This window comes from Hydra vulgaris, chromosome 12 (assembly GCF_038396675.1).
Source record: "Hydra vulgaris chromosome 12, alternate assembly HydraT2T_AEP".
NCBI lineage: Eukaryota > Metazoa > Cnidaria > Hydrozoa > Anthoathecata > Hydridae > Hydra > Hydra vulgaris.
The window spans coordinates 16,243,041-16,270,543 of NC_088931.1; the positions used below are offsets into that span (position 1 = coordinate 16,243,041).

A 27,503-nucleotide genomic window follows, 5' to 3' on the forward strand; every position below is an offset into this window, starting at 1 on the left:
ATTAACATCTGCTAAGGTTAAATATTTTTATCGTGCTTGACAATTTCTTACTCCGGATTTTATTCTTTATCTCTTTAAATCTCAAGTCCTTCATTGTGTGGAATACTGTTGCCCTATCAGGGGCGGATCTTCCAGTGATACCCTTTCTCTTTTAGACAAGGTACAAAAACGTATTGTAAACATAGTTGGATCTGCTCTTGCAGCCAACCTCCAACCATTACCTCATCGTAGTAATGTTGCTTCTCTTTCTTTTTTCTACAGATACTACAACGGACATGGCTCTAGAGAGTAAGCATCTCTTGTGCCATCTATTAAAATTCATTCTCGTGTTACTTGTCATTCAGTTAAGTCTCATCTTTTTTCTGTGACTTTTCCTAAGTGATCCAATAACTCTTGTTTGTCTAGTTTTTTTCCTCGAACATCAGTTCTTTGGAATTCGCTTCCTTCATCTTCTTTCCCTGATTCATACAGTTTGCAATCTTTTAAATCGTCGTAGTGGTTGCTTGCAGCCTTGTTGGAAGCAAAGATGTTTAAAAAAAAACTGCTTAGTTTGCTTAATGGGTATCTGATTATAACTTCTGGGTATGGGTAACCACTTCTGGGATGGGTAACCACAGATTATGACTTCTGTTGCTTATGCATGGGTTCCATTTAACATGTGAAGCTAATTTTTTGCATCAAATTTTTCTAACCTTTTATCTTTTATTTGCAGTGTTTTGATTGCTTACGACGTTCTGAAAAAATATAGATAATGTTTTTTTAAATTGGAATGTGATTGGTTAAATTTAAATTATAATAACTAAGCGGTATTTAAATCAAAATTATGTTGCTACTAAGACTATTTCTTGAAGAATGACTTATTTTACCTTCGTTCTCACTCCAGATATTTAATAACTCTGTGATAAAAGTAAAAAAGCATTAAATTACTGATACGATTTATTAAATTAATTAAAAAGTTTTTTAAATAAAGTTTTAAAAGTAGACTTCATGGCTTTTAAATGTTTAGAAAAGTTTTTTAAGGTATCCAGCTGAAAGTCAACGTATGTTAAAGTCATGAATTGCTGTTGAAAGCTCCAAATCAAACTTGGAAAATATTTCATTAAAAATAAACGTTACACGGATGTTTTCTCGCGTCTTTTAATGTACTGATTAATACGACTTCTTTTCCTTGCAAAAATATCAGGAACTTTTTTAAGGGTGTGTAACCTGAGCATTTGATGATATATAAGAAAGATAAACAAATCAACAAATTCTACAAATGTTAATAAACTAGCTCCCAACATTAATCCGAATTCGCCACCCATGTTACCTGAAATGATTAGTTTAGAATTAAGTTAGATATCATTATTATCTAAGTTAAATTAACATAGATAATAAAAGAAAATAAGTTAACACAGTATATTACCCATAAATTAATTAAAAAGTTTTGAGTAAAGTAAGGTACTTTGAATTTTTTTACAAGTGATATCAGTTTAATGAATGTCATAAATTTTGATAAAAGAGTGTAACTAATTTGTGTTTTACGCAAACTTTATTACCGAAGCATTATAAAACCGGGTGTTTTATATGTAATTATGTGGGGTAAAAAATTTATCCCACCAAAAATGTATTATTTTTTCGTAAATATACCTAGGAATTGAAAAAAATCATTTGTAGCTTCTTGTTCATTATAATCTATTCGAGTGTCACCAAAAAAGAATATCACGCTGACAATGTTGTCTCTAAATATAATGAATTAATCAAACTATTGTAATTGAATAATGTATATAATATATCATATAATAAATAAATCAACATATTTAAAAGTATAAAATAAAAATTTTAGTACAAAATAAAAGTAATTAGTATTAAAATAATTCATAACTTTAGTTTAAAATTTAGAATCAAAGAATTAAATTTTTCTTTTCATCAGTTAAAGGCAAACAATTTTCTTTAAATTTAAATAAAAAAATTAACAAAATAAATGCTAAAAAACATGCACAAAAAATCATCAAACAAAAAAAGACTTTGATTATTAATTTATGATTTATTCATTTTTCGACAGGAGAGTAGGAATGGGTAATATTAAAGTTTTGCTAATTGTGGATTTTTTTTAAAATAAGGCTTTTTTTATTAAATACCCATATTAATAAAAATTTTGTTTTCAAAAATATATTGAGACCCTCATCCACAATACAAAGTTTTATGTCGTTTCAAAAAAGAAAAGTAAAACAACGTTAAGCGTACTATTACGGGCACCACAGTGGCTTGATGTCAAATTTGGGTAAACCATTATATTACGGTCACGACAGCAAAGAGGTTAAAGTAACCCAATTAACCAATAAAATTTAATTAAAAGATATATCTTATCATTTTAAGCTTAAACATAACTTGATTTATTGTTTTATTTATATTTGTTGTATTTATATATTTATAAAAAAAAAAATTACTCGACGTATGCATCAAGTTCTTCGGATGGCATGCTTTGTGCTAACTTTGATAAGTATAATTCATCCTCCAAATGTTTTTTGTGTTGCAAATTCGCTAAACCTTGAATTGATAAACCTATTGGAGGGTTATGTATAAATCTAGCTTCTGATAGCTCATAAGGATATGTACGCTCTTCGCAATCTGCAGGGCATTCTTTACGCATGGTAAATTCAGAAAATGATTCTAAAATAAATACAAAATAATTTTAAGATGATAAATTCAATTTTTAACCGTGTCAAGTTTATTGCAATATAAACTTATTAAAAGAAAATAATATGTATATGTATATATATATATATATATATATATATATATATATATATATATATATATATATATATATATATATATATATATATATATATTTGTATATTATTACATAATCATATAATCGTATATGTTTGAGAATGCATTTTTTGGGGCTTGGTGATAAGACTAAGTTTGTCTTCTTCTGGCCCCAGTCATGTAAAAATTTGTTTTTATAAATTAAAATTGTAAATTTTTTTCTTATTTATAAATAAATACGCACACACAAACACATACAAGTTTTAAAACGAAGCCACGATGGCTGCTAGAATCTTTTACTAAGAAAACATAGCGGTTAACAAAAAATATATAACATTTAACAAACCATACATAAAGTTTAACAAACCGTACATAACGGTTAACAGTTTTGTTATTAATATGATTTTCTCATGATTTAATTAGACAAACCAATAAAAAATTTATCACATCAGTTTTTTTAAGGTATTGGTGGAACCAAAAGGACACATTTGAGGCTTCACTTTCGACTATTAACAAACAGTCTTCATTTAGTTGAATTATATACAAATTACCCTAAAGTGGTAGGAAACCTGAAGTATTATAACAAAAAATTGGAAAAAGTTTATAAAGATTGTTCTAAAATATAAAATCTTTGCAAAGTTGTCAAGTAGGTTTCATTCTTTTATTCAAAGTGAAGTATCTCTGCTGCTTGCTAAGTAAGTCTGAAATCATGCACTAAGTTACTCAGTTCTATTTGGCTTAAACACTGAGGCAATTTTAAATGTTTAACATTAAAGGAAAATTCTTCTAAATCTAAAGCTTCTCTATCAAGCATGTTTTGTTCATTTTCTGACAAAATTAAATATTTAAAAATTGGAACTGGATTTTCTTCAGAATTTTGAATTAGTCTAATAACTGAAGAAATGTTAAAAAGATCAATTTTTGCATCTTTTTTTTCGGAAATAGCAGTAGTATTAAAAAATAAATGCAGCATAATAATGTCTTATTAAATTTTAATAAATTAGTGGTTCTCTCTAAACCATGGGAACTCCAAAAATAAATTTTTTATTTGTCCAATCTTAAAAACACTCTTCACTAATCAACAGCAAAAAATGTTTTCAGAAACCGAATAATAAATAGAAAAAAAGTTTGAGACCAAATTTTGAATATTAGTCTTTGTCCTAAATTCGTATTCAACCGATTAACGAGTATTATTTTTCCTTTAAATTCGGTAGACGAGGTTCAAGTCAGTTTTGGATAGTCACTTTCCATGCTTTTCTATCATGGATTACATTGATGAATAAATTTGCCATAGAAGCTGACAGAAAACTTTCAAACTTAGCATCAATGTCGAATATCTTTTCATAGGTCTTGAACCAGGGGAGTGAGTCTGAGGTTTTCAAAACTTGTACAAGAAAGTAAAAGGTTCTTAACATAATAGGTGAAGAAAAAAAGGTGAATCAACTTCCTCAACTAGGCTATGCGTTTCCCCGGAAGTTTTGAATTGTAAAGCCTGCCTTTTTAGTACGGATCAAGCACGTGAGTAACGGCATAGGTAGTATTCTGCATGTTGTCTTTTGGATAATAAATTAATGTTCTTTGTGAATTAATCATTAAGAGCAGTTTCAAAAACTTGATTTTTTTACGACTACAACTTTTTATTACACAAACTTGTCCTTTTTTTTACAAAGTTAAATGCTTGGATTGTTGGGAAAATTGCAAAATCCTGGGATGATCATGTGAAGTGTAGAAATTTTGTCAGCAGAAATTTTGACTAAAAAGTCAAAAATCGGCAAGATTTCTTTTAAGATATTGAAACGTGTGTTATTTAGATCTTTTCCCACCAATGTGTAACCTCTCTTACTCTTCTACTCTTGCAAAAGCTCATGATTTTTTTTTTGACGTTTTGCACTGATTTTCTAAACATAGGTTGACTGTATACCTGATCTCGCAAGACAAAATGACTTTTGTACGTGACAAAGTCTTTTCGACTTTTGTGCGTGACAATGAGTGTACTTTGATGGAGGTGAGCAGTCAATTTGCCGCATTGTTTGACAGCTTCTTTGAGCAGATCAACTTTGTCAATGTTCTTCGTGAAAATTAAGTTTAAAGTGCAATCAGCATAATTGATCTCTTTCAGAAATTCTAAGTTTTTTCTACAGCTAAAATGACATTACGACCTCTGTCATTGACATAGCACCTGCATGCTCCTTGAAAAGAAAACTGAAACTATTAACTATTAGATTGCAATTGCTAGCCCAATTCACTTTTCCTTTCAGGATAGCCTAAATTAAATGGATGATTAAATGGAGTCAATTTTTTTTTCAGGGTGTAATTAAAATTTGGCTTGGAATACTCTGGCTGTTGAGAGTGGTCTAGCAAGACCATCAATATTGTTGCCTTTTTTTGCTTGATTATTTAATTTATAAGGATAGTGTCAAGTAAACAAAAATCTGATCAAAGATCTAACACCAAACACTTTATTATAATAAAATACTATAAAAATATATATATATATATATTATCATGTAAAATAACTAATACAAAATTAACAGAAGAAACAAAAAGATTGATAGCGCAAAAATGTATAAAAAAAGGATAACACCATCATTGGTCAAACAATTATAAATAACAAATTAAATACAAAAACAAAAAAGCGAACACAAGATTCTTAAATTTTAAACTTCTAATCTTTTCATAATTTCTTTTTCCTGCTTCTCTCTTTTTATACTTGATTAATTTTTTAATAATTGATAATGAGTTATTACCATTGAGGGATGGAGAAAAGAAAAACAAGAAGCCTGCATATTCTAAATTTGAAAAAAAATTCAATGTTTGTTAACGGTCTGTACGCCATTATATTTGTTACTACTGTACGGTTTCAGTACAACTCAAGGTAAAAGAATTGTGGTTATTTTTGATACTGTTTCAACCAAAATAATGGAGCGTTGATAAAATTAGTTTAAAAAAAGAATAATGCACAAAATTTTCTTTATGAAATTATGAAATTAGGAGATGTTGAATAACAAAAAGATCAACAATGAAAGAACTTTTCTGTTTGTTATAATTTTTTTTTAAAACTTTTCTCCAATTAAACTTTGCTGCAAATTAAGAAATAAATTAAAGTTTTAAAAATTTTAAAAATTTATAATATTTATTTGATGACTGTACTTACTCTAAAGATAACGTGTTACGTGGTAACGCGTTACGTGGTAACGCGTTACGTGGTAATAAATTTAAATATAAAAGTAATAATTTTCTAAAAACTAAATAGTATTTTATAAATATTAAAAAAAAGATAATATTTTTTTTTAATTGTAAAAATTAGGTAATGATTTAAAAATATTTAGATGGTTCCTCGTTTAGGTACCATCTAAGTCTTTTTTAAAAAAAAACGTTGTTTCAGGAATCTTTGGTTAACCCAAAATACTCCATGGTTATCATATTCATCTCAATTAAAAGTTACTTTTTAGGTTCTATTTCTACAGCTATTTCAAAGAGGAATACAAGGTGCCTTCATTACTATCCATTCACAAAGTATAAACGTTTTAATGAATGTGCCAAAGACTATATCATAACAAATAATTTGGCCTTAACTGAAAAATATAGATACAGAGAAAACGTCCAGCAACTTTATGAATAAATGATTGAGTGAGAGAACACTTTAAATGACCCATTTTGATACAACTGTTGATAACGTACGTTACACGACACACACACACGACACACCGTACACAAAATTATTTAATTGACTAGTCTGAAAAAGCTCTGCAAGAGCCAATTTAAAAGCTGCCAAAACTGCTGCTGGGTTCTCTACCATTGCCGATGAAACGGCTGATATCTCCGTAATAAACAGCTGGATCAAGGTTATAATGAGTGTTCCATAATAGAAGGAAAAAATAGTGTTTTAATGAAAATTCGAAGGATTTACCCCAAGGTTGTCTAGGCTCACTGTGCATCTAACTAGCAGTTTTTTTCAAAAATGTCACTTTGACCCTTTTAACCTACAAGGTCCTCATTTAAAAGTTATAAAAATCAATAGAATTAAGCAGAAGCTATGATCAACCAATAGCAAATGAACTATAGTTTAAAAAATACAAATAATAAGATTTTCTTAGTAAATAATAGTATTTTCTTAGTTTCTTAGTAAATAATAAGATTTTCTTAGTAACAAAAAAATTTCTTTGTCTTATAATATAAAAAGTGGCAAAGCCCCACCGGCCTACCCTTAATAATAGATATATAATAAAAATACAAATTTTTAAAATGAACGTTTGACGGAGTTGACTGAATATTTAAACGTACACAGTATGTGGAGTAGGGTGTCAAAAAAAAAAAAAAAAAAGCTCTCTACTGATTCACATTCTATGTGACCTAAATAAGTACTAAAAAAATTTGACGGTTTTATTTTGACAGGAAGTGCTAGATGTAAAATCTGAGTTTTACTGTTTTAATGTTAAGCTAGCTTAACATTATTAGAAAACACATTTTAGAAAACTAGAACAAAACAATTAGATGCGTATAAATCATTTCCAATTGTTTTCTACTATTTAACTTGATAGATTATATTTATAAATATGAAAATACAAAAAAAAATACAAGAAAACTAATATTTATTAGCAAATTTAAGATTTTATTGCGGTGAAACATTTCTCAAAAAATACAACTTTTTGAACAGTTCCCAAGCTCCTTTTTAGTCATAGTCTTAGTCAAGTTTTTTCTAGACTTTTTAACTACAAAAAGTACATTTTGAAGGTGATCTTCATCTCTAGTAGCTGAAAGAAAATCTTTAATGAGCTTAATGTTTCTTTCTGCGCCATCATTTACAACAGATATGTTTTTGATCCATGCAATAAAATCTAGCAACTGGATGGTTAAAAACATCTATAGTATTAAGACTATTATTAAGCCATTCTTTTATACTTGCTCTTGATATTTTAAAATATTTGAAGAGAAGGTAGCTTTGCTCGGAAATCAACTCAGGTAGCTCTGTGGTCTCTCTAATTTGTACATTTGATGGTTTACAACGCTGAAATTCATTTGGATATTCAAACTCAATCAGAGCTAACAGCATTCTTAGTTTTGCTTCAGAAGGAACTTCTTTATCCCCAAAGGACAAAACACAGAGTTGCGGAGTTAAGTACCACGTATGGCGTCCCATGCTGAGAAGCAAAGCATTTCCAATATTCTTACTAACTTTTCTCAATACATAGGCTGTCTGGATAGCTTTCAAATTATTGTAGGAAGCCAGAAATCCTAAAAAACTTTTTTAAAACTATGGAACATAGCAAATTGCAATGAACAAACTTGCATCCTTCAACTGCAGCACTTCTTTTTCTGTCAAGATATTACTGATATCTTTAGTCATATAAAGAGTCAGGATGTAGATCGCATCTGCTAAAAACCTTGCCTCATGGCAGGCGCCAGGTTGATGGAACTTAAAATTTTGTACTTCCACTCCAAGGAAGAAGGAGACAAGCTTACAAACTATACCATAATCATTCCTTAAAAACACTATATCAGTAGTTGCATTAGTCAAAAATGTCTTAGCTTCCTCTGCAACAGTGCGAAGAACAGAGCCAATCTTCAGATCATCTCTTTGCCAGTCCAATTTACATAAATTTTTCACTTCATTCACTTTCTCAAAGATTTCAGGCCACTTGTTCTTTAGCTTGACATAAAGAGCTCTTCTCGGACCTTTAGTTTTCTCACCAGTAAGGGCAGCCATATAGTGAGATACATGTACTTCATATATGTGTCTCCTACACATTATCCACAAAATTGGTAATTTCAAAATATCTGTAAGAATTTGGACTGCTCCATTTACTCCGCCTGTATTGCTTGCAGTTGTATCACAGCATATACCAATGATCTGCTCTGTACATCCGTAATATTCTAAAAGATTGTGCACTTGTTCTGCTTGGTCAACTCCCTTTGAAGAGGGACATTGAACAACACCTAAAAGATGGTCTTCCATGGTATCGTCATCCGAGGAACTCACTGAGACTGCAAGTCGCTCAATTTTTTGGATAATGTTAAGCCCAGTGGTAATTTGTTCCAACAGTTTGGTATCAAAATGAAGAATAAGCCGTCGGCCTTTAAGATGATTAGATATTGAAATCCACTCCGAGTCTCCTTCAAGTTCTACATATTTGAACTTTTTTCTATGAAGTGTGCTTCTTGAAAGCGGTATATCATTAATTTCTATACCTCCAGCTTTAAATACTTCACTTAAAATTGCCAGATGAGGTCGTACACCAACATTGAACCTTGTTGCTGGAACAGCAGTACATTCAATGAGCTTTTCAACATTCAATGCTAGATTTATCGTATCTCCAGAATTGTACCTAGGTATCATTTTATAATATTTTTCTACCTATTTATAATTATATACTTTTCAATAAAACAGCTTTAGCTTGTGAAAGTTACAACTATGTTATTAAAATAATACTATACCTGCGTTTCCGACCGTTACCCAGGAAATCATCTTCCTCGCTGATTTCACAGTCCTCGTTTGACTTTTCTTCCACACTGCTGAATTGAATCTCTTCTGTCATGGAGTCATGTGACAACAAAACATCATTGATATCTTTTAAGTTTTTCTATCTCTCTAATTCTTTCTCTCTCAACTTTTCTAGTTTGTTCTTTCTCCTGTTTGCATCCAGTACTCTTCTACTGTAGTCTTCATCGACTTTTGTTTCCATATATCCTTTCCTATGTAACTTCTGGTCTTCATAAAAACTAAGAAATATTTAAATCTATTAAGCCATTTATAAATAAACTAGCATGAGTTACCCGGCGTTGCCCGGGCCAATATTTAAACTGGCTTACCTGATATCTGTACACAAAAATGGGCCCAAAAAATGGTCCCCTCTGATCCCGGGGTCAAGGGGACCCCGGGATCAGAGGGGTCAAGGGGGCCCAAAAATGGGCCCCCTGACCCCGGGGGTTGGGATACGGGGTCAAAACCCAGCTAAGAACCTTCTCCTCCTCGAGGAATACCCCCATGCCAAATTTCATCGAGATCGGTCGTGCGGTTTGGATTTCTATACAGAACAAACAAACAAACAAACACACACACACACATTGCCCTTTATATATATAGAAGAAAGACAAACAAACAAACACACACAAACACACATTGCCCTTTATATATATAGCTGGAGTTACCCGGCGTTGCCCGGGCCAATATTTAAACTGGCTTACCTGATATCTGTACACAAAAATGGGCCCAAAAATGGGCCTAAAAAATCGGCCCAAAAAATGGTCCCCCCTGACCCTGGGGTCAGGGGGGCCCATTTTTGGGCCCCCTTGACCCCGGGGATCGGGGTACGGGGTCAAAACCCAGCTAAGAACCTTCTCCCCCTCGAGGACTACCCCCATGCCAAATTTCATCGAGATCGGTCCGGCGGTTTGGATTTCTATAGAGAACAAACAAACAAACAAACACACACACACACATTGCCTTTTATATATATAGAAGATAGCTGGAGTTACCCGGCGTTGCCCGGGCCAATATTTAAACTGGCTTACCTGATATCTGTACACAAAAATCGGCCCAAAAATCGGCCCAAAAAATCGGTCTCCCTGACCCCGGGGTCAGGGGGGCCCATTTTTAAGCCCCCTTGACCCCGGGGGTCGGGGTACAGGGTCAAAACCCAGCTAAGAACCTTCTCCCCCTCGAGGACTACCCCCATGCCAAATTTCATCGAGATCGGTCCGGCGGTTTGGATTTCTATAGAGAACAAACAAACAAACAAACACACACACACACATTGCCCTTTATATATATAGAAGATTAATAATTGTTCTAGTTTTTCTTGGAAGATGACCAAACCATGTAAAGAGTTAAACGTAAATATTTTAAAGGAAATAATATGCTATTACTTAAGTTACTTTTAATTGGAAAAAAAATCTCACTAATAAAAAAAGTGTTATTTAATGAACTTACTTTATATCTTCCAGCTTGAAATCATCTGTTTTCAATCTATCAGCAAGAATATCTTTTTTAAAATTCTTAGTCGAGATGTCAAAAAGCTGATTGGATTCTGTGAGAAAATCTTTCTCTAACTTTGATTGCTTATCAAGACTGCTGTTCCAGTTTAGAGAAGACAATTTAATCAATTTCTTGTATTTTAAATTAAGTTTAATGATTTTAGTCTTTATATTGTACCCACAAATCACAAATTTCTTGCCAAACCCAGCATTATCCCAAATTTTTTTAATCCTAGATACCAAGCAAGAACTATCAGGATCTGTACAAACACCATTTTCACAAACAAGATCCTTGGATTTCGATTTCAATTTGCAACCAACATTAGTAGAAGTGGGTTTGTATTTAACTTGTGACTCGCGAAGGATAAATTGATAGTATCTAAGAATATCACCATTAGATGGAAGCTGTCTCTGAGGTAACTCCCTCAGTGGGTACTTCAATAGGTAAATATACCTCAACCTTTCTGTATTTTTCCGTTTTATCTTATTCTGTCCTATCATCTTCTTTTTTTTTTAGCTGTTCTACCCATTTTTATATGAATTTCGAAATAATCAGTTTTTTAACTAAATTTATACTAAATGTTACACTTGCATTAAAAATCTATGAAGTCGTTATTCCCTCTCGTATAATATTTTATCTAAGTTTACCGTTACGGCTTTTATAACCGTTTACACGAGAATTTCTTCGTGCACAAATTAGAATTCCTTCGTGCACAAATAATTCCATTTAGAAATTTTTTCCTTCAAAAAAAATTTCTAAATGGAGTTATTTGTGAACCAATCCATGGGGAATTATACGAACTAACCCAGTAGGCACGCAACGTTTTATTCACGTTTCAATCACGTGTATTTTAGGTGACTTCGTCCAGGTTACTATTTTACGTGAAAGTCACGTGAAAGTTACGTGCCAAAATATCTCGTCTTTCGGAACTTTTTTTATTCTCGAAAAAAACTGGCATAAGAAATGTGAAATCATATTTTTTATTATATTAATTTTTTTTTTATAGTATAGTTTTTGTATTCATTATATTAGTTATAATTATTTACTTCTATGATAGTATAATTAATTTTTATTGTAGTATTATCGTAATTAAAAAAAAAAAAATTGGTCTATATAATATCTTTTAACGCGATGCATTTAAAACAGAACTAAAAAGAGCAATATATTTTAAGTTGTAATATCTAATATCTAAATTATATCAAATTAAGTTAAATAAATTAGTACCCTATTTGCCGTCCCTATTTGCCACACAAATAAGATTAAACTCAAATACAAGGTATGCTTTTTTTCTACTTTATGATATAATATTTTAGACTCGCGAATTTGTCCATTTTGCTTACTTAATTTAGTACGAAATAAGTTATGTTATAACGAATTTAATATTAAATTAAGTAAGCTACATGGACAAATTATAAGTTCTAGCAGAACTTATTCTTGATTCTTGAGCAATAATAATGTCTCTAGAACTTCTGCATACATTATTACTCAAGAGTCGTTTAGATAAAAACCCAAAATAGATTTTCTTTCTTTATTTGGTTTTTATCAACAAGGTTAAAGAATTTATCCAAGATAATATCAATAAATAAATGTGTTATGTTATTTATTATTGATATATGTATATATTATTATTAAATACTTTATCTTTTTAAAATATATGACATCTTGATCTCGTGCTTTACTTGTTAAAAAGGGTTAATACTTATTTATTTCCTTTTTTTATATTATTTAAATATTATATGATTAATATATATATATTCGAGTTATATGAAATTATTATTATATATATTATATCACTTTTATTACTATTGTTATTATGTACAATATAAAACAGGTTATTAACGCGGATTTGTTCGATGTTTTCCCCACAAAAAGATGATTATGATGCTATTGTATTTGAAACTGCATTTTACTTATCTTTCAATGTTGACGACCTTCCAATATGTAAAGCAAGTTTCTCTCAAGTATAGCATTGCTTTTTTAAAAATTGTTTAATGATTTAGATCAAAGAAATAGCACCAGAACATCTTGTTGCCAAAACAGTTGGTGACTCACCATGTAAGATTTGTGTTAAAAATTTGTGATTTAAGATGATTATTTAATATTCATATTATTATTTAAGTTTTTATTTGTTTCTTTTGAGCTAAATTTGGTGTTGTAAGCTATTATTGGAGAAAATATCGACTTATTCATTAGATAAAGTTTGATGCCTGCTCTTACCCCGTTTCCTTCTTCATGTTTCAATCATGTATATTTTAGGTGACCTTGTCCAGGTGACAATTTTACTTGATTAAAATGTGAATGATACGTTGCCAAAATATTGTGTATTTTGGAACTTTTTTTATTCATAATAAAAACCTGTGATTAGAAACTTGGAAAGATATTCTTTATTTACTATTTTTTTATAATTTAGTTTCCGGGATTATCTTATTCGGGATATTCCCGGAATACCAGATATTATTCTGAAATTTATCTATTTATTTTCCAAATATCCGAAATGTTTACCATACATACAACTTATATTACAAGTTCCATACATACAACTTTTATTACAACATATAACAAGTATATATTATTCATCTATTTGTTATTATGTTGTTTTAGTCATCATTCATATAAAAATTAAGAAAAGTTTTTAAAAAGTTGAGAAACAACTTGGCTGAATGCAAAATTAAGGGGAAAATGAGGGGGGAAATATTCTGAATTTTTTCAGGATATTTTCCGTAAACAATTTTCTGGATATTTTAAATATAATGATTACATGAAATATGTAGTTTATATATTCATTATTGTAATTACTTTTAATTTTTACTTTTATAATAATGTAATTATTTTGCATTTTAATTTTATAATAATTAATTTAAAAAGTAGGGCGTAAGATATTTTATAACGTCGCAATGCATTTTTGACAAGAACAAAATGTCACATATATAATATTTTATCCAAACATATTATCTTATAACTAAGTTTTATCAATTTAGGTTTAATAAATATATTATAAAGCTTAGTTCAAAATTGTGTAACGTTATGGCAGATAATTCTCATATTGCAACACACAAAAGATCAAACCCTACTACAAGGTATACTTTTTTTTCTACCATATTGTATATTATTTTAGACTGTCAAATTTATCAATGTAATTAATTTTATAATAAATAAGTTATTATAACTTATTTAATATTAAATTTATTTAGCTACATGACAAATAATAAGTTCTGCATAAAATATTATTGACTAGGAAGACCCAATGGTATTGTTATGTTATTGCCTAGGAATATCATTCTGTAGTAAGACCCAATAACCTTTTAACTTATAAAGTTTGAGAAATTTCACTTTTCCCTCTCTTTGTCTTCTTTGTGATCGCACTCTGTAGCAAGAATTTGATTTAATTCATATCTTGTTGGTGAATGCAACTTGATTCTGAGTTGAATTTTCAGCACTCTGTATTTATTGGTGACCTAATTTGACAATACTTTATTATACATATTTTTAGTTTTATACTTAATATATTATATATAATTAGGGGTAGATGAGGCTCCTTAGCCGTGGTGAATGTTTCCACAGCAAAAGGAGCCTCAAGGTGAAAATCTGACCATGGATAAGGAAAATCGTGATATAAAATCCCCACTATAATGCTTTGTGGTTATGTGATAACTATTACATTTTTATAAATTGTTTTAATTTTTGTGTGCATTTTAAAATGACATTTAATGCTGTTCAAAACTTTGTAGATTACTCATTTAAAGCAACTTTGTGGGCTGTCACCTTTGCATCTAGTGAGTTAATGTATGAACAAGTTAATGCAGAAACAGTTGCAAATATAAGAAGATGAAAAACAAAGAAAACAAATTATCATGTTATCACATAGTACACAGATGTTATCACATAAGGTGAGTACAGGTCTTTTTCTAATCACGCCCATCAGTTATTAACTTTATATAGATATAGATAAAACTATAGATAGATATTAGATATATATATAGATAAAAAATATTTTTTTAAACTCTTATTTTTTATTATGTACTTCTTTTTTTATAATCATCTGTCGATTTTTTTGTTACATTTTTTTTTATTAAATACTTATTTACTTTTTTAGCAATCAGAGTATAAAATTAGAAGGCAAATGACTTTTATTTTTTTACACTGTATGTAGTATTGTTTTCTTAAAATTATTTAATGATTTAGATAAAAAAAAACAAATAACACACTAGAAAATCTTGTTGCCAAAAGTAGCTAGCAACTCTCAAAGTAAGGTTTGTTTTAAAAGTTTGTGATTTAAGATAATTATTAAATAATCATATTATTATTTAAAATTTTATTCGTTTCTTTTCAGCTAAATCTGATTCATTAGATAAAGTTTGATGCGTGCTCTTATAGAAGAAAATATCGACTGATTCGTTAGATTATGTTTGAAGCGTGCTTTTATGGGAGAATAGATATATAAGTTTGAAGCGTGCTCTTCGTAAGTTGCAGATCTACGACTTCGTACTTATTACTTATTGGATATAAGGAGGATATTTTAACAAAAGTGCAGCTTTTATTACAAATTAAAAATTTTTATGTCAAGAACTAATATACTGACTAATAAAACCATGTATTTTAATACGTATTAAATGTTTCCTCGACGATAATTTTTTTTTCTTTACACGAATCCCAACACTTATAATTGTAATTATAAAACATAATTATTGCTTAAATATTACGTGCCAAAATTAACGTAAAAAGCACGTCTTTTGGACAGTTTATGGGGACCAAAAAGTCACCTAAATATCACGTGCCAAAAGTAACGTGAAAAACACGTCCATAAATCACGTGAATTGGTCATTTCATGGGGACCTAAAAGTCACCTAATTGTCACGTGCCAAAATAACGTGAAATTCACGTTTTTGTCACGTCGCTGTGCCTACTGGGAATAATATTGTCCAGAGGGAAAAATATCAATCTCTAACAATGTTCATAGGGAATGATCCTATTCTTTAATAATATCCTATGGGAATTATTTGTGTACTAATTATTACATCATATTAAAACATATTGAAATACTAGATAACGCTGTTTTTTAGTAAATACACATAAGTGTACAAAACCGTAAAACTCAGAATTACATCTATCACTTCTAGTCATTAAAAAATTAAAAAAAAGATTTTGGTAGCTATTTAGGACCTATAGAATGGGGATCAGTTAAGAGCACATTGAAATTTTTAAAAAAGTGTGTTTTTGGGACACCCTAATGTGGAGCTTTTGTCTTGGTCACCAAGTTAAATATTGATATACAATTTATATGTTAGTTTTACAAAACTATTAATGCAGATATAACAGAATAGTTTTGAATTAAATTGATTTGAAAAAATCATTATACTATATATCTGAAAATTATATATATATATCTGAAATTGAATATATCTGAAAATTATATATATATATCTGAAAATTGTCATGATGACCTTTATTTTCTAATTATTTAATAAAAAAGCCTATAAAAAACCTAATTTTTTTAAAAACTAATAAAATGATTATGGCAAAAACACTAAAGCATGTCACAAAACTGTAACTTAAATTTGAAATCAACGTTAATATGTACATGAAAATTAGTTTAAATAAAAAGATTTAGCACGCAAAACAATATTAGGTACCTTTTGCTGGATACATGCACGAATATAACTCTTTCAATGAACAGAATGGAAGTCCATTTTCTAAAAAAATGACGTCAATTAAAAATTTAAAAATTTTAAAGGTAAACGGAATACTGTGAATATATGTATAAATGAATATATATATATATATATATATATATATATATATATATATATATATATATATATATATATATATATATATAAATGAATATATATATATATAAATAAATATATATATATAAATGAATATATATATAAATGAATATATATATATAAATGAATATATATATATAAATGAATATATATATATATAAATGAATATATATATATATATATATATATATATATATATATATATATATATATATATATATATATATATATATATATATTTATATATATAATAATAATAAATTGCTATCGTTGCCAAGTTAACCGTTAATGATTGTGCACAATTCTATTTGCACAATTAACGATTGCAGTACTAAATCCCTTGGAAATTAGTTATTTATGAAGTAATTCTTGAACAAATCTATATAAAAACCATACATTGTTACTATGTTGCTCTATAAATATTTTACATACGTTTAACTTAAACACGTTTATAAATATAAATAAATTTATATGTATACATTTTTTTACAATAAATTTAAACATGAGATTAAAAAATAAAAATTAAGCTATTAAAATTCATAAGTAAAAATAAAAATAAAAACGAAAAAATTAAAAACAAAGCCATATACGTAACATATCATTAATCGGCAGGCCCGTGCTAGATTTGAGACCCCCTTCAAAACATGTCAGAAGGGTCTTAAAAGTTTTTGATGAAATTTTTTTTGAACTATTTTCAACTAGACTTATATTCATCGATAAATTTAAAAATTCATTGTAAAATATTTTAGTGTTCAAAAAATATGACCATTTAAAGTTTAAAGCCCCTCAATGTTTGGAGTTTGTTCCTTGTTTGGAAGTTAGATGCCTCGAAGACCAAAAAATGCTGGCGCCACCCCTGTATATATATATACATATATATATATATATATATATATATATATATATATATATATATATATATATATATATATATATATATATATATATATATGTATATATATATATATATATATATATATATATATATATATATATATATATATATATATATAATTATTAATGTACTTTTACTAACCTCTTTTCAAAAAGATCAATAGAAATTTTTTATATAATATTATATATATATACATATATATATACATACATATATATATATATATATATATATATATATATATATATATATATATATATATATATATATATATATATATATATATATATATATATATATATATATATATATATATATATATATATATATATATATATATATATATATATATATATATAATTATTAATGTACTTTTACTAACCTCTTTTCAAAAAGATCAATAGAAATTTTTTATATAATATTTGTTTAAATATTAAAGCTTATAAGACTAAAAATTTGTTCCCTTAATAAAGTATGAAAATATTTTCTTGTTCTTAAATTGAATTGAACACTTTTTGTAGTATATTAAAAAACATTTTTAATGCATAAGTGGCTTAATATAAAACTATAAATAAATTTGCACCTGGCATAAAAACGTCTCTGCATCCACATAACTTTCCAGTAAAATCTGTGAGAGTTTCAAGAAGGCAAAACCTCTGACTGTATGTATTGTAGTACTTTAGTTTTTTTGTTCCGCATTCTGTTGAGTAAGGTGGAGGCAGACTTTTAGACTAAATTTAAAAAAAGTTTTTTCGTTTAAACTATTACCAATAGTTTACAAAACTATTTTTAAAAAACTAAAAAAGTATGTAGGTCTATTTGTAACCTGTACGGTTCCCATTTTAACAAATGTTTTAAAGCCAGGGGGTATAATAAACCCGTCAGCTAATTGAGGTGGAACATCTTGATTATGTATTACTACTCTCATACCTGAGAACTGATTGTTTTTAATAACTTTGTTTGTTTGTAAATCAAATATTAGCTCGTAACCATATGTTAAGCCGACAGTATCAACTTTAAGAAGTTTATGTCCTTCTAATCCAGAGTTAAGCGTGTAACATTGCTCACCTTTGTAGTTTAGATAGGTGGTAAAGTTTTGAGAACCACAGGGATTTGGCGGTATATCAGGGTTATTAGTATCTTGTTGAATCCAATCGCAAAATGCTAACATTGACTCTATTGATAATGAGCTTTCTTGAATTGCTTTAACTAACTCATTTCCTGACATGTTGTAAGAAGGGTTAGTTTGATTGTTATCTAAAGGTAGTCTTCCTTCGTCGTAAAGTAACTTTAACTGATTTTTAGAAACCATTGAAGCAAGGTAACTGTTTGTTGCGCATAGGCTCATTGCTGGAAAAAATAATTCGTGAACATAATCAACCGTTGACAATGTACTAAATGGATAATTTAAATATTCCTCAATTCCATATCTTAGTTTAATAATAAAATATATTGCTCCTAGAATCATTAAAAGAGCCCATAACATTCTTCTAACTATAAAGGTATCGCCACAAACGTAACAAAAACCATGAAGCGTTGAACTTTCAACGTATCGTTTAAATATCTGTTTTACTGTCAACCTTTCTTGAACTATTTTACGCATTCTTGCCTTCAGATTAACTCTCATTTGAGATGCTTCTAAAAACTTTGATGCAGCTGTTTTAGTAGCTGTGGCAGTGTTAACAACTTGTATCAGTTTTGGTAAAGACGGTTTTTCATTTGCATTAACATCATCTTTAGTATTTTTTATAGAGTTAGCACGCTCCCTTACAGCATTCCATTTACTTTTTCCAATTGAATGTTTATTATTTAAAACTTTATTATCAGTTTGTGAAGTCGAGTCACTACTTGAACTCAACACGGGTTGTTTAAGTTTATCAGATTCTAAAAAAATTTTTTTAGCATTTTTCTTTGTTAACGCGGCCCATTTTGCATTTCCACTTGAATTTAGCGTTACCTCTGACTCGACAGATTTATTATCAGCAGGTAAAACTATTTTGTCTGATGCCTCATCATTTTTAGATTCAGTTCCTTGAAAATTGGTTATTTCTTTAGTAGCAGTCTCTAGATAATTTGGCACTTCTTTAGTGTCGGTCTCCTGAGAAATGAGCTCTTTGTTAGTGTCAGTCTCTTGAAAATCGGGCATCTCAACAACCTCATTTATAATCTGTGAATAGTTTGGATGTTCTTTTAGCAGCGACCATCTTTTGTAAGATTTTTTATTTTCATGTTTTGTTTCATTGTTAAAGATGACATCCTTGTTTTTTAGAAAAACATCAATTTCTTCGTCTTTTTTTTCTATCAACGGCTCGGATTCTTTTTTCGACACATCATCAACATGTCTACTCGAAACTTTGGCTATATTTGCAAATCTTGCGATAGAACTCATTTTCTAATAAAATAACCTAAAAGGAATAATAATATAATGTAATCAAAATTAAAATATTATAATAATGTAACATAAACTTAATGTAATAATAAAGATTCTTGTTGAAGAAAAAAGTGTTTAATTTTTGCTTTGACGTTGGGTAGACCGGACACGTTAACTAAAGGGGCAGGTTAGACAAGTTGGGTTTAATCACAAACTATGCGCTTTAAGAACTAAAAACAAAGTCAAAAGTAGGTTTGAATACTCCTTCCACAAAAGTATCAATATAATCTAACCAAAGTTTCGAATGAAATGTTTATAATAGATTTTGATATGTCGAAGCAAACATAAATATAATATTATTATATTTATGTGTAAATTTATTCACGTTGTAAAACATAATATAAATACAAATAGCAAGACATAAATTGTCTTATCACAAAGCTCCTTAATCTATAACGTAAATATAAAATAACATGAATTAAAAAACGTAGCGCAAAATAATATAAAACGTTTTTCTAAAGACTTTATAAATAAAAATCATTGGTCCTAATGTCCTACTTTAACTTATTACTTTTGTATTGGTTAAGAAAAATTAGGTACAAAAAAATATTGAGTATAATAAAAACTATATTATTAAAAATGCATGCAGGCAAATACGCATAATCCTGAAGCTTTCCTTTTTCAACAGCATATATCTTGAAATATCTGGAAAATTTTTTTAGTCATAAGTTTTTATGAAACAATAATCAAATCAATAACAAGTGACATGATCCTTTCCAAGCTGAAAATGACAAAACTCTATTTGTTTGGTTTTTCAGTAGCAACCATTAATACTTCAAAAACAGCTGGGCGTTATGTCGCTCATCAATAGTTTGCTATAATTTCTTCTTAAACTCAATTGTTTTAAGTTTATCATTTAATATTTTATTCCATAATTTTGGCCCTCTAGTACAAATTGAAAATTTGTCGTAAAATAACTTTTGTGTTGAATGCAACCTGTTATTTGAGAATATCGTTAGTTGTTCTGATTTTTTTTTTTTAGTTGGTAAAAATTTTTTATTAATTTTGAATAAAAATATAAGAAGTTATTTATTTGGTAGAGATTTATGATATTTGAACTAAAAAATAATACTTAGGAATGTGTAAAATGGCCCACATTAGAAATGATTTTGTTTGCAAGCTTTTGTTTATTAAATAGTTTTTTTATTTTATTTTTATTAGTACTGCACCAAGCAATGTTTGCATAATTGAGAAGGCAATGAATGAACGATAAATATAAAAATTAAATTTCCATATGTAAACTTAGAACTTACTTACACTTAACTCTATATAAATTAACTTTACATAAATTAAACTATTATGTAAATGAGTATTAGTTATAAGTAAACAAAATATTTAAACACTGCAAAAATTGTAGTATTTAATATTTAAAAAAATAAATATGTATTTTATATTTTTCCTTAAAGATTTAAATCATATTTAAACCTTCAAGGAAGAAAATTTTTCAGATTTAGATGGCATACCTGGTGTCACTCCCAACATTTAACTTTTATCATCACCCGAAAGCAGTGGGTGTTTTAAAAAAAAGTCTTGAACTATATCTAGGTTTATACCTAGAAATCAGAACAAATTTCTGCTACAATAACCAATACACCAGTTATAAAAGCTTTGAAACAGGAACATGGAAAAAACAAAAACTAGAAAAATTAAAAAAAAAAAAACTGTTTTTTATCGAAAAGCAAAATTCTTACCGTTTAACCTGTCAAAAAACCTACAAAACGTGAAAATATATACTCTGATATAAATAAAAAAACTATTATTATGTTTTTTTTTTACTTTTCTTATTGTAATGTTTATTGTTATTTAATTGTTTTTTTTTCTTATTGTTATTTAATTGTTTTTACTCAATCTATCCTTTCCTATATCGAATTCATCCATAAATTGTTTTGTGACCAACATACCCTAACCGTTGAGCGAACTTATTCCGAGTACAGGGCAGGTTTGCCCAGGCGACATGACCTGAATAAATCTAATTTTTTCTTTTAAATTGTGATTTTTATAAGGGCAACTCAATTCAAATTTTTTTAACGAATTGCAAAGAATAAACTTTAAAGCTTTAAAAAATATGTTTCAAATTTTCATGACCAAAAAAACAGTTAAAAAGTTTTTATTTCAAAAACAGTAAAAAAATTAAGATACTTTGTCATGCAATTATCGATTCAGACACAGTTTAAATAAAGATATTTCTTGCAGTTAATGTTATTATACTTGTGATATTATCAAACGTAAATAATAAACTTAAATAATAAAGTTCAAACTAATTAATTAGTTTGAACTTTATTATTTAAAAATATTGTAATATCAGTGCTTTTTTTTTTTTAATTTTTTAATAGTGTTTTTAAAGTTTGTTTTTAAAATTGTCTACGATAATTTTAACTTAGAAATAATTAATCATAATGACTTGTACAACGAACAACCACTTAAACTATCGTTTTATGATGAAGTATGGGGCATTAGTAAAAGTAATCTGTGGTTAAGAAGGCAACTTTTTTTGAAAATGCATTAAAAATTTGACTTTTAACTGAACTAGTGGTACTTAGAATAAAAGCTTGTTGATACATTTCTGTCCAAACAGATTTCAAATCACAATTTTTATCATAATTTATTTGCTGCTTTTTAAATTACCACGCAGAGCTAGTTAGATTAATTTATGCTACTAACCTAAAAAACAGTAATCACACTAATTGTATTTTCTGTTTGTGCATTTACATTTTACGTCAAAAAAACAACAACCAACAAACAACTAAAAAACTATGCGCATGTGCGACCAATGCCTAATAATTAAAACTTACTTATTTAAGGCTCTTTGCTCTAATGTATTCCATGTCCCTGGAAATACTTCTATTGTTTTTGGTACAAAATTTTGAACTGTGAAACAAATAACTGAAGAGAAGTATTAGAAAGTATAATATTTTTGGTTAGAGTAGATGGAGTTTAAATGGGACGGGAGTCTGATTGGCCTTGGAACACGTCTGGAATACGTCTTTATGTTTTAAAAATTGGTTCAATAATGATTTGATAATGAAAAATAATCAAAATGAGATTGTTCAGCTTTTAAGTAAAAAGGTTTTTAAAAAAAAAAGAAATAAATGATTTAACAAATGCAAAATATTATTCTATAAATATTGCTCATAAATAATATTTACTATATAAATTCTTTCTGTTGTTTTTTTTTTCTGATAAGAAACCAACCAAATGGGCTAGAACAAGAAAGTTTATTATTTAAAGAATTTTTCCAGACCAGTGCTAAAGGTTTTGTGAGAATTTTTTAAGTTTCAGTTGATTTTTAATATACGTATTTCATTCGTAAACGAAATACTCGTTTAAACTGGTATTCTCCGTTGAAGATAATCCTATTTAACTTAGAGAAATGTTGATGTGATACGTAGGTGAAAAATTTGGAAATATTCCACGAACTCTTAATAGAACAAGTTTCTTATTAAAAAGTAACTTAGTAGTAAAAAGAATTCTAGATTTTGAGTCCTCTAGTACTCGTTCCTTATAAACAAGTTTCTTATGAATTAAAAGTAACCAGTTTAAATCTATTTAAACCTGTTTAAACCTGTTTAAACCGTATAGATAAAAACTATAATAATTATCACAAATATAATAAACTTAATGTTGAATGAACTCGATTTAACTATAAACATGTCAAAAAAGGAAAAATATACAAATGAAAACGTGGTTAACACTTTTGCTAATAAAAATAACCTTATTAAGAAAGACATTTTTTTCTTTTAAAATATTTAATAAATAATATTCTTTATTATCACCAACATCCGTAACAAACTCAAAAAACTAACTAGGCATTGGTTCTAATTCTTTAAGATGAAGTAGCATAATCAATAATATTTGAAATGAAATTCTGCATAAAAATGTTGTGAAAGTTAATGGTTATAGAATAATTAATGTTTAAATCTACAATCAGTCTTTATGATTATACAATCAGTCTTTATATCAATCTACAGTATACTAACAATAATAGTTTGGAATTGAAAGAAATCACTGTGAAAATGATATGCTTATAACTTACGTCATTACAGTTCTATATATCAAAAGTTTGGAATCGCACATATGATATTAATCATTCGCATTGAGCTTATCATGAGATCAATTGGACAAGTTCTGAACTATCCAATAAACAATAACCAAGTAAAATATCCACTAAAAATATATATATATACTTCAAGTTTAAAAATGCTTTTGACTTCATTATTCAATATATATAAATATTTATTCCAACTTTGAAATCCAATATCTAGAAAACCATGAATATCAAAAAAAAAAAATTGGAATAAAGTTTCCATCTTAAATAATAACAACATATTATAAAAATAACAAAGAGGAGGTTACTATTAAAAACAATTTATAAACAGCTCCTTAGTCTATTTTTTTCTATTTTGAGACGCTTTACTAAATAAAGGTTTATAATTTAAAAAAGTTATAAATTACAAAAGCTTTTGGATGAAAATTAAGATTGAAAATAACAAAACATCAGTTTTAGCGTATTTTAAAGCATAATATTTAGACAAGCCGTTTGCATATATATCCTTTTTAGGTCTCAACTATCTAATAATACAATAATAAAATAACATGGGAAAGTATATACTTTGCTCAGCAAATAAAAAATTGTTTCGTATATAGTTATCATATATGCCTATATTATCTAACTTTTGAAATTAATTTGAATTTACACTACTTGTTTCTTTGTTTTGGAGAGTATTTCGTGATTTTTTATTTTTTTGTTTGTTTTGAAACAAAGCTGCAAGTAACCATTAACTAAGTTAAGATTACTAAACAATAAAAAGAGAGTTAAAACACAGACAAAATTTTTCTTATGCGCTTATGTATTTTACAAAAGAGCAAATAAAGTTGAAAAGAAATCATTCTCATAAATTAAAAGACTTAATAAGCTTATCCTTCTTATAGCCATAAGAAACTAAAAAAAGCTTTCAGCACATTCTGGTTAAGAAACACCGTCAAGCACGGATAAACTGAAGTATGTTTGTTTGATATATACGATAAAAAAAACTGACGAACTAAACATCATAGATGTAGCCAATGACTATTGCAGCCAAAGTAAAGACAGAAAAAAACATTTTAAGACAATTTTAACTATAAATCTTGAGTTATGAAACCATTATTTAATTTTAAAATATTTAAAAATTTTAACACTAAATAGCTCCCACCCCAAAATAGCTCTAAATAGCTCTAAATAGCTCCCAAGTCCAAAAATAATGTCACACACTTATAAATGTGTATGTACATACATACATACGCACATATATATATATATATATATATATATATATATATATATATATATATATATATATATATATATATATATATATATATATATATTTCAGTGTAGACATCGTGTATAAGAGTGTATGTTATATTAATAAGAAAACATCAAACAATACGAATTCTCTTAATACAAATAATAATTTAATAATTTATAATTTATTATTATTATAATTTATAAATTATTATTTGTATTAAGAGAATTCGTATTGTTTGATGTTTTCTTATTTATATATATATATATATATATATATATATATATATATATATATATATATATATATATATATATATATATATATATATATATATATTAGTATAGAGAAAAAATATATTTTGAACTTACAGGGTTTAATTTCTACGGCTTGTTTCTGTTTTTGAAACTTAAAAATATAAAAATCTGGGTTCATCCCACTTTAAGAGGAATTGGCAAAGAACGAGACACATTTTTGTTAATTTTATCACTAGTTTTATTTTAGTTCTTTTTTTTTTAATATTTAATTTAATACAATTTCGAAAAAGTAAAATGCACTAATAAAATATTAATTTTTTTTGAAGTCTACTTTCATTTCTAACAAACTTAAAGGCGTAATGAAAAATTGAAACAGGTTGAATGAAAAAGTTTTATGTCCTAGTTCCTTAACTTTTTATTAAAATAGAAAATTTATTTTTAACGAAGTATATTATAAAGAATTTTTAAAGTTATGAAATTGTACAACATCTAAAAATTAATAATAAACTTACGAAATTTAATCCCTAAAGCTCTGACTTTAAAATGTAAATACTTCCCGGGGTGTAGTTCAACCCACTTTAAGTGGAATTAGCGAAGAGTGAGTTACATTCTATTCATTTGTTTTTATAGCTAAGTTTAAAGTAACTAAAGTTTATATCTACTCATTGACACTAAATTTTATTTAAAATAAGTTTTTTTAAATGTTTTTAATGTTTAATTTGACATTTATTCGAAAAAAAAAAGTACTGTTTATATTAATTATTCTTTCATATCAGCCGAAAAAACTGTTTTCGGAAAACAAACCAAAATTTTTTAGAGTGTTTCTTTTTTTTTTTTTGCTTCCTTCATTTGTTTGCTTTTTAAGTTATGTCGATCTATAGAATTTAAAGTTTCGTCAAGTTGAATCAAATTTAAGAAATAATAGAATCTTGCAATCTAATATCTACGCCGCATATCAATAAAAAAATTTATCAGTTTTCTAATAAAAATTTACCTTTTAGAGCTTTTTTTTAGTTCATAATTTTGAATAGAAGCCCTGAGTGAAACCAAGTAAGCATGTATTCTTTGGAAAAAGTGTACAATGTATACAAGCGAGAGGACTAATAAGGTATTAAAAAGCAAGAATTATATTTCAAACATAAAGCATTTAACTAAAAACATAATTATTTTCAAGCTAAACATTTATTTGTTTTTTAAGGACAGAGTAGGTTATTTTATAATCTCATAATAAACACAGCAAGCCGTTAAACCGTGTTCAATCGCATTTCAATCGTGTTTTAATTGCACTTAATGTTTAAAAGTAATTCAATCGTTTTTTAAAATTAAGAAAACTTGAGTTGATTCGATAAAGCGCCATTTTTTTTTAAAATTTTTTGTTATACTTAATATTTTATAAATATATTTATAAACAAAAGAATTAAAAAATATTTTTTTAAGATGAACATCCTCGAACACAACAAACAATAGAAAGAACAAAGTTACATACATAATTTTATTTTTTAAAACGTATTTTATCTATGAAAAAAGTCTATTATGCATTTAATAATTAAGACAGCGACGATGGAAGTTAATAAATTTAAAAGACTGATTTAAATTTTTTATCTTGAAAATAGCATATTTTTAACACATGCTGATGATGAGATAATGCTTATTTTTTCTTTATTTTGAATAACCGACGTATTGACTAATGTTTTAAGATTATCCATTAGCACAAAGATAATATAGATACTGTTGTTTTAAGGTAAAAACAGTATCATTTAAGCCGGCTTCTTTGTCTTTAAATTCTAACTCTTTCGTTATATAAACCAAGTAACTTAATTTAAAATTTACAAAATTGAGTTTTTAAGTAACTTAGAATCTAAAACAAAAAGTTCCTGTTCTAAAAGTGTCCAAAGCGGCCAGTATAGACCCCTGTTACCGTGTCTATCCTGAAACCTCCTTTTTATACGATTTCTCCTAAATTTTTTTTCGTCTAAAACCATTCTGTAATATGCAAAATAAAATAAAAAAAAAGCTAATAACTCGTGATTATGATAGTAATTATTTGTCCGCAACATTCTTTATTATAATCGATCGTTTTCAACTTTTATTTATGGATAATATGAATATAAATTTAAAATAAA

The 27,503-nt window shown here is 27.5% G+C and overlaps 2 protein-coding genes and 1 long non-coding RNA gene across 10 annotated transcripts; 1 reads left to right on the plus strand and 2 right to left on the minus strand.

The window, feature by feature from the left end:
- Positions 1 to 923: 923 nt before the first annotated feature.
- LOC100202608 (acid-sensing ion channel 2) lies at positions 924 to 26,643 on the minus strand. Of its 4 annotated transcripts, none has more exons than XM_065812348.1 (7): positions 26,375 to 26,643; positions 18,237 to 19,815; positions 17,994 to 18,141; positions 16,360 to 16,419; positions 2,430 to 2,652; positions 1,630 to 1,721; positions 924 to 1,309 (listed from the first exon to the last, which is right to left on the minus strand). In XM_065812348.1, exons 2-7 carry the CDS (start codon positions 19,797 to 19,799, stop codon positions 1,113 to 1,115), a joined length of 2,283 nt encoding a protein of 760 aa, XP_065668420.1. In that variant the 5' UTR covers positions 19,800 to 19,815; positions 26,375 to 26,643; the 3' UTR covers positions 924 to 1,112. The 4 variants fall into 4 exon arrangements, with proteins under 4 accessions (XP_065668420.1, XP_065668422.1, XP_065668423.1 ...); XM_065812350.1 differs by lacking the exon at positions 26,375 to 26,643 and adding an exon at positions 25,893 to 26,096; XM_065812351.1 differs by lacking the exon at positions 26,375 to 26,643 and adding an exon at positions 25,495 to 25,676.
- Positions 7,346 to 11,781, minus strand: LOC136088507 (uncharacterized). Of its 2 annotated transcripts, XM_065812353.1 has the most exons (3): positions 10,685 to 11,781; positions 9,190 to 9,474; positions 7,346 to 9,080 (listed from the first exon to the last, which is right to left on the minus strand). In XM_065812353.1, the coding sequence occupies exons 2-3, from the start codon at positions 9,288 to 9,290 to the stop codon at positions 8,009 to 8,011; spliced, it is 1,173 nt and encodes a 390-aa protein (XP_065668425.1). In that variant the 5' UTR covers positions 9,291 to 9,474; positions 10,685 to 11,781; the 3' UTR covers positions 7,346 to 8,008. The 2 variants fall into 2 exon arrangements, with proteins under 2 accessions (XP_065668425.1, XP_065668424.1); XM_065812352.1 differs by lacking the exon at positions 10,685 to 11,781 and having other exon boundaries at positions 9,190 to 10,654.
- LOC136088508 (uncharacterized) lies at positions 11,694 to 15,329 on the plus strand. Of its 4 annotated transcripts, none has more exons than XR_010642225.1 (5): positions 11,694 to 12,005; positions 12,730 to 13,806; positions 14,458 to 14,616; positions 14,912 to 14,974; positions 15,060 to 15,329. It is a non-coding gene; the product is annotated as an uncharacterized LOC136088508 (long non-coding RNA). The 4 variants fall into 4 exon arrangements; XR_010642223.1 differs by having other exon boundaries at positions 11,773 to 12,999; positions 13,708 to 13,806; XR_010642224.1 differs by having other exon boundaries at positions 11,740 to 13,806; positions 14,823 to 14,974.
- Positions 26,644 to 27,503: the final 860 nt, after the last annotated feature.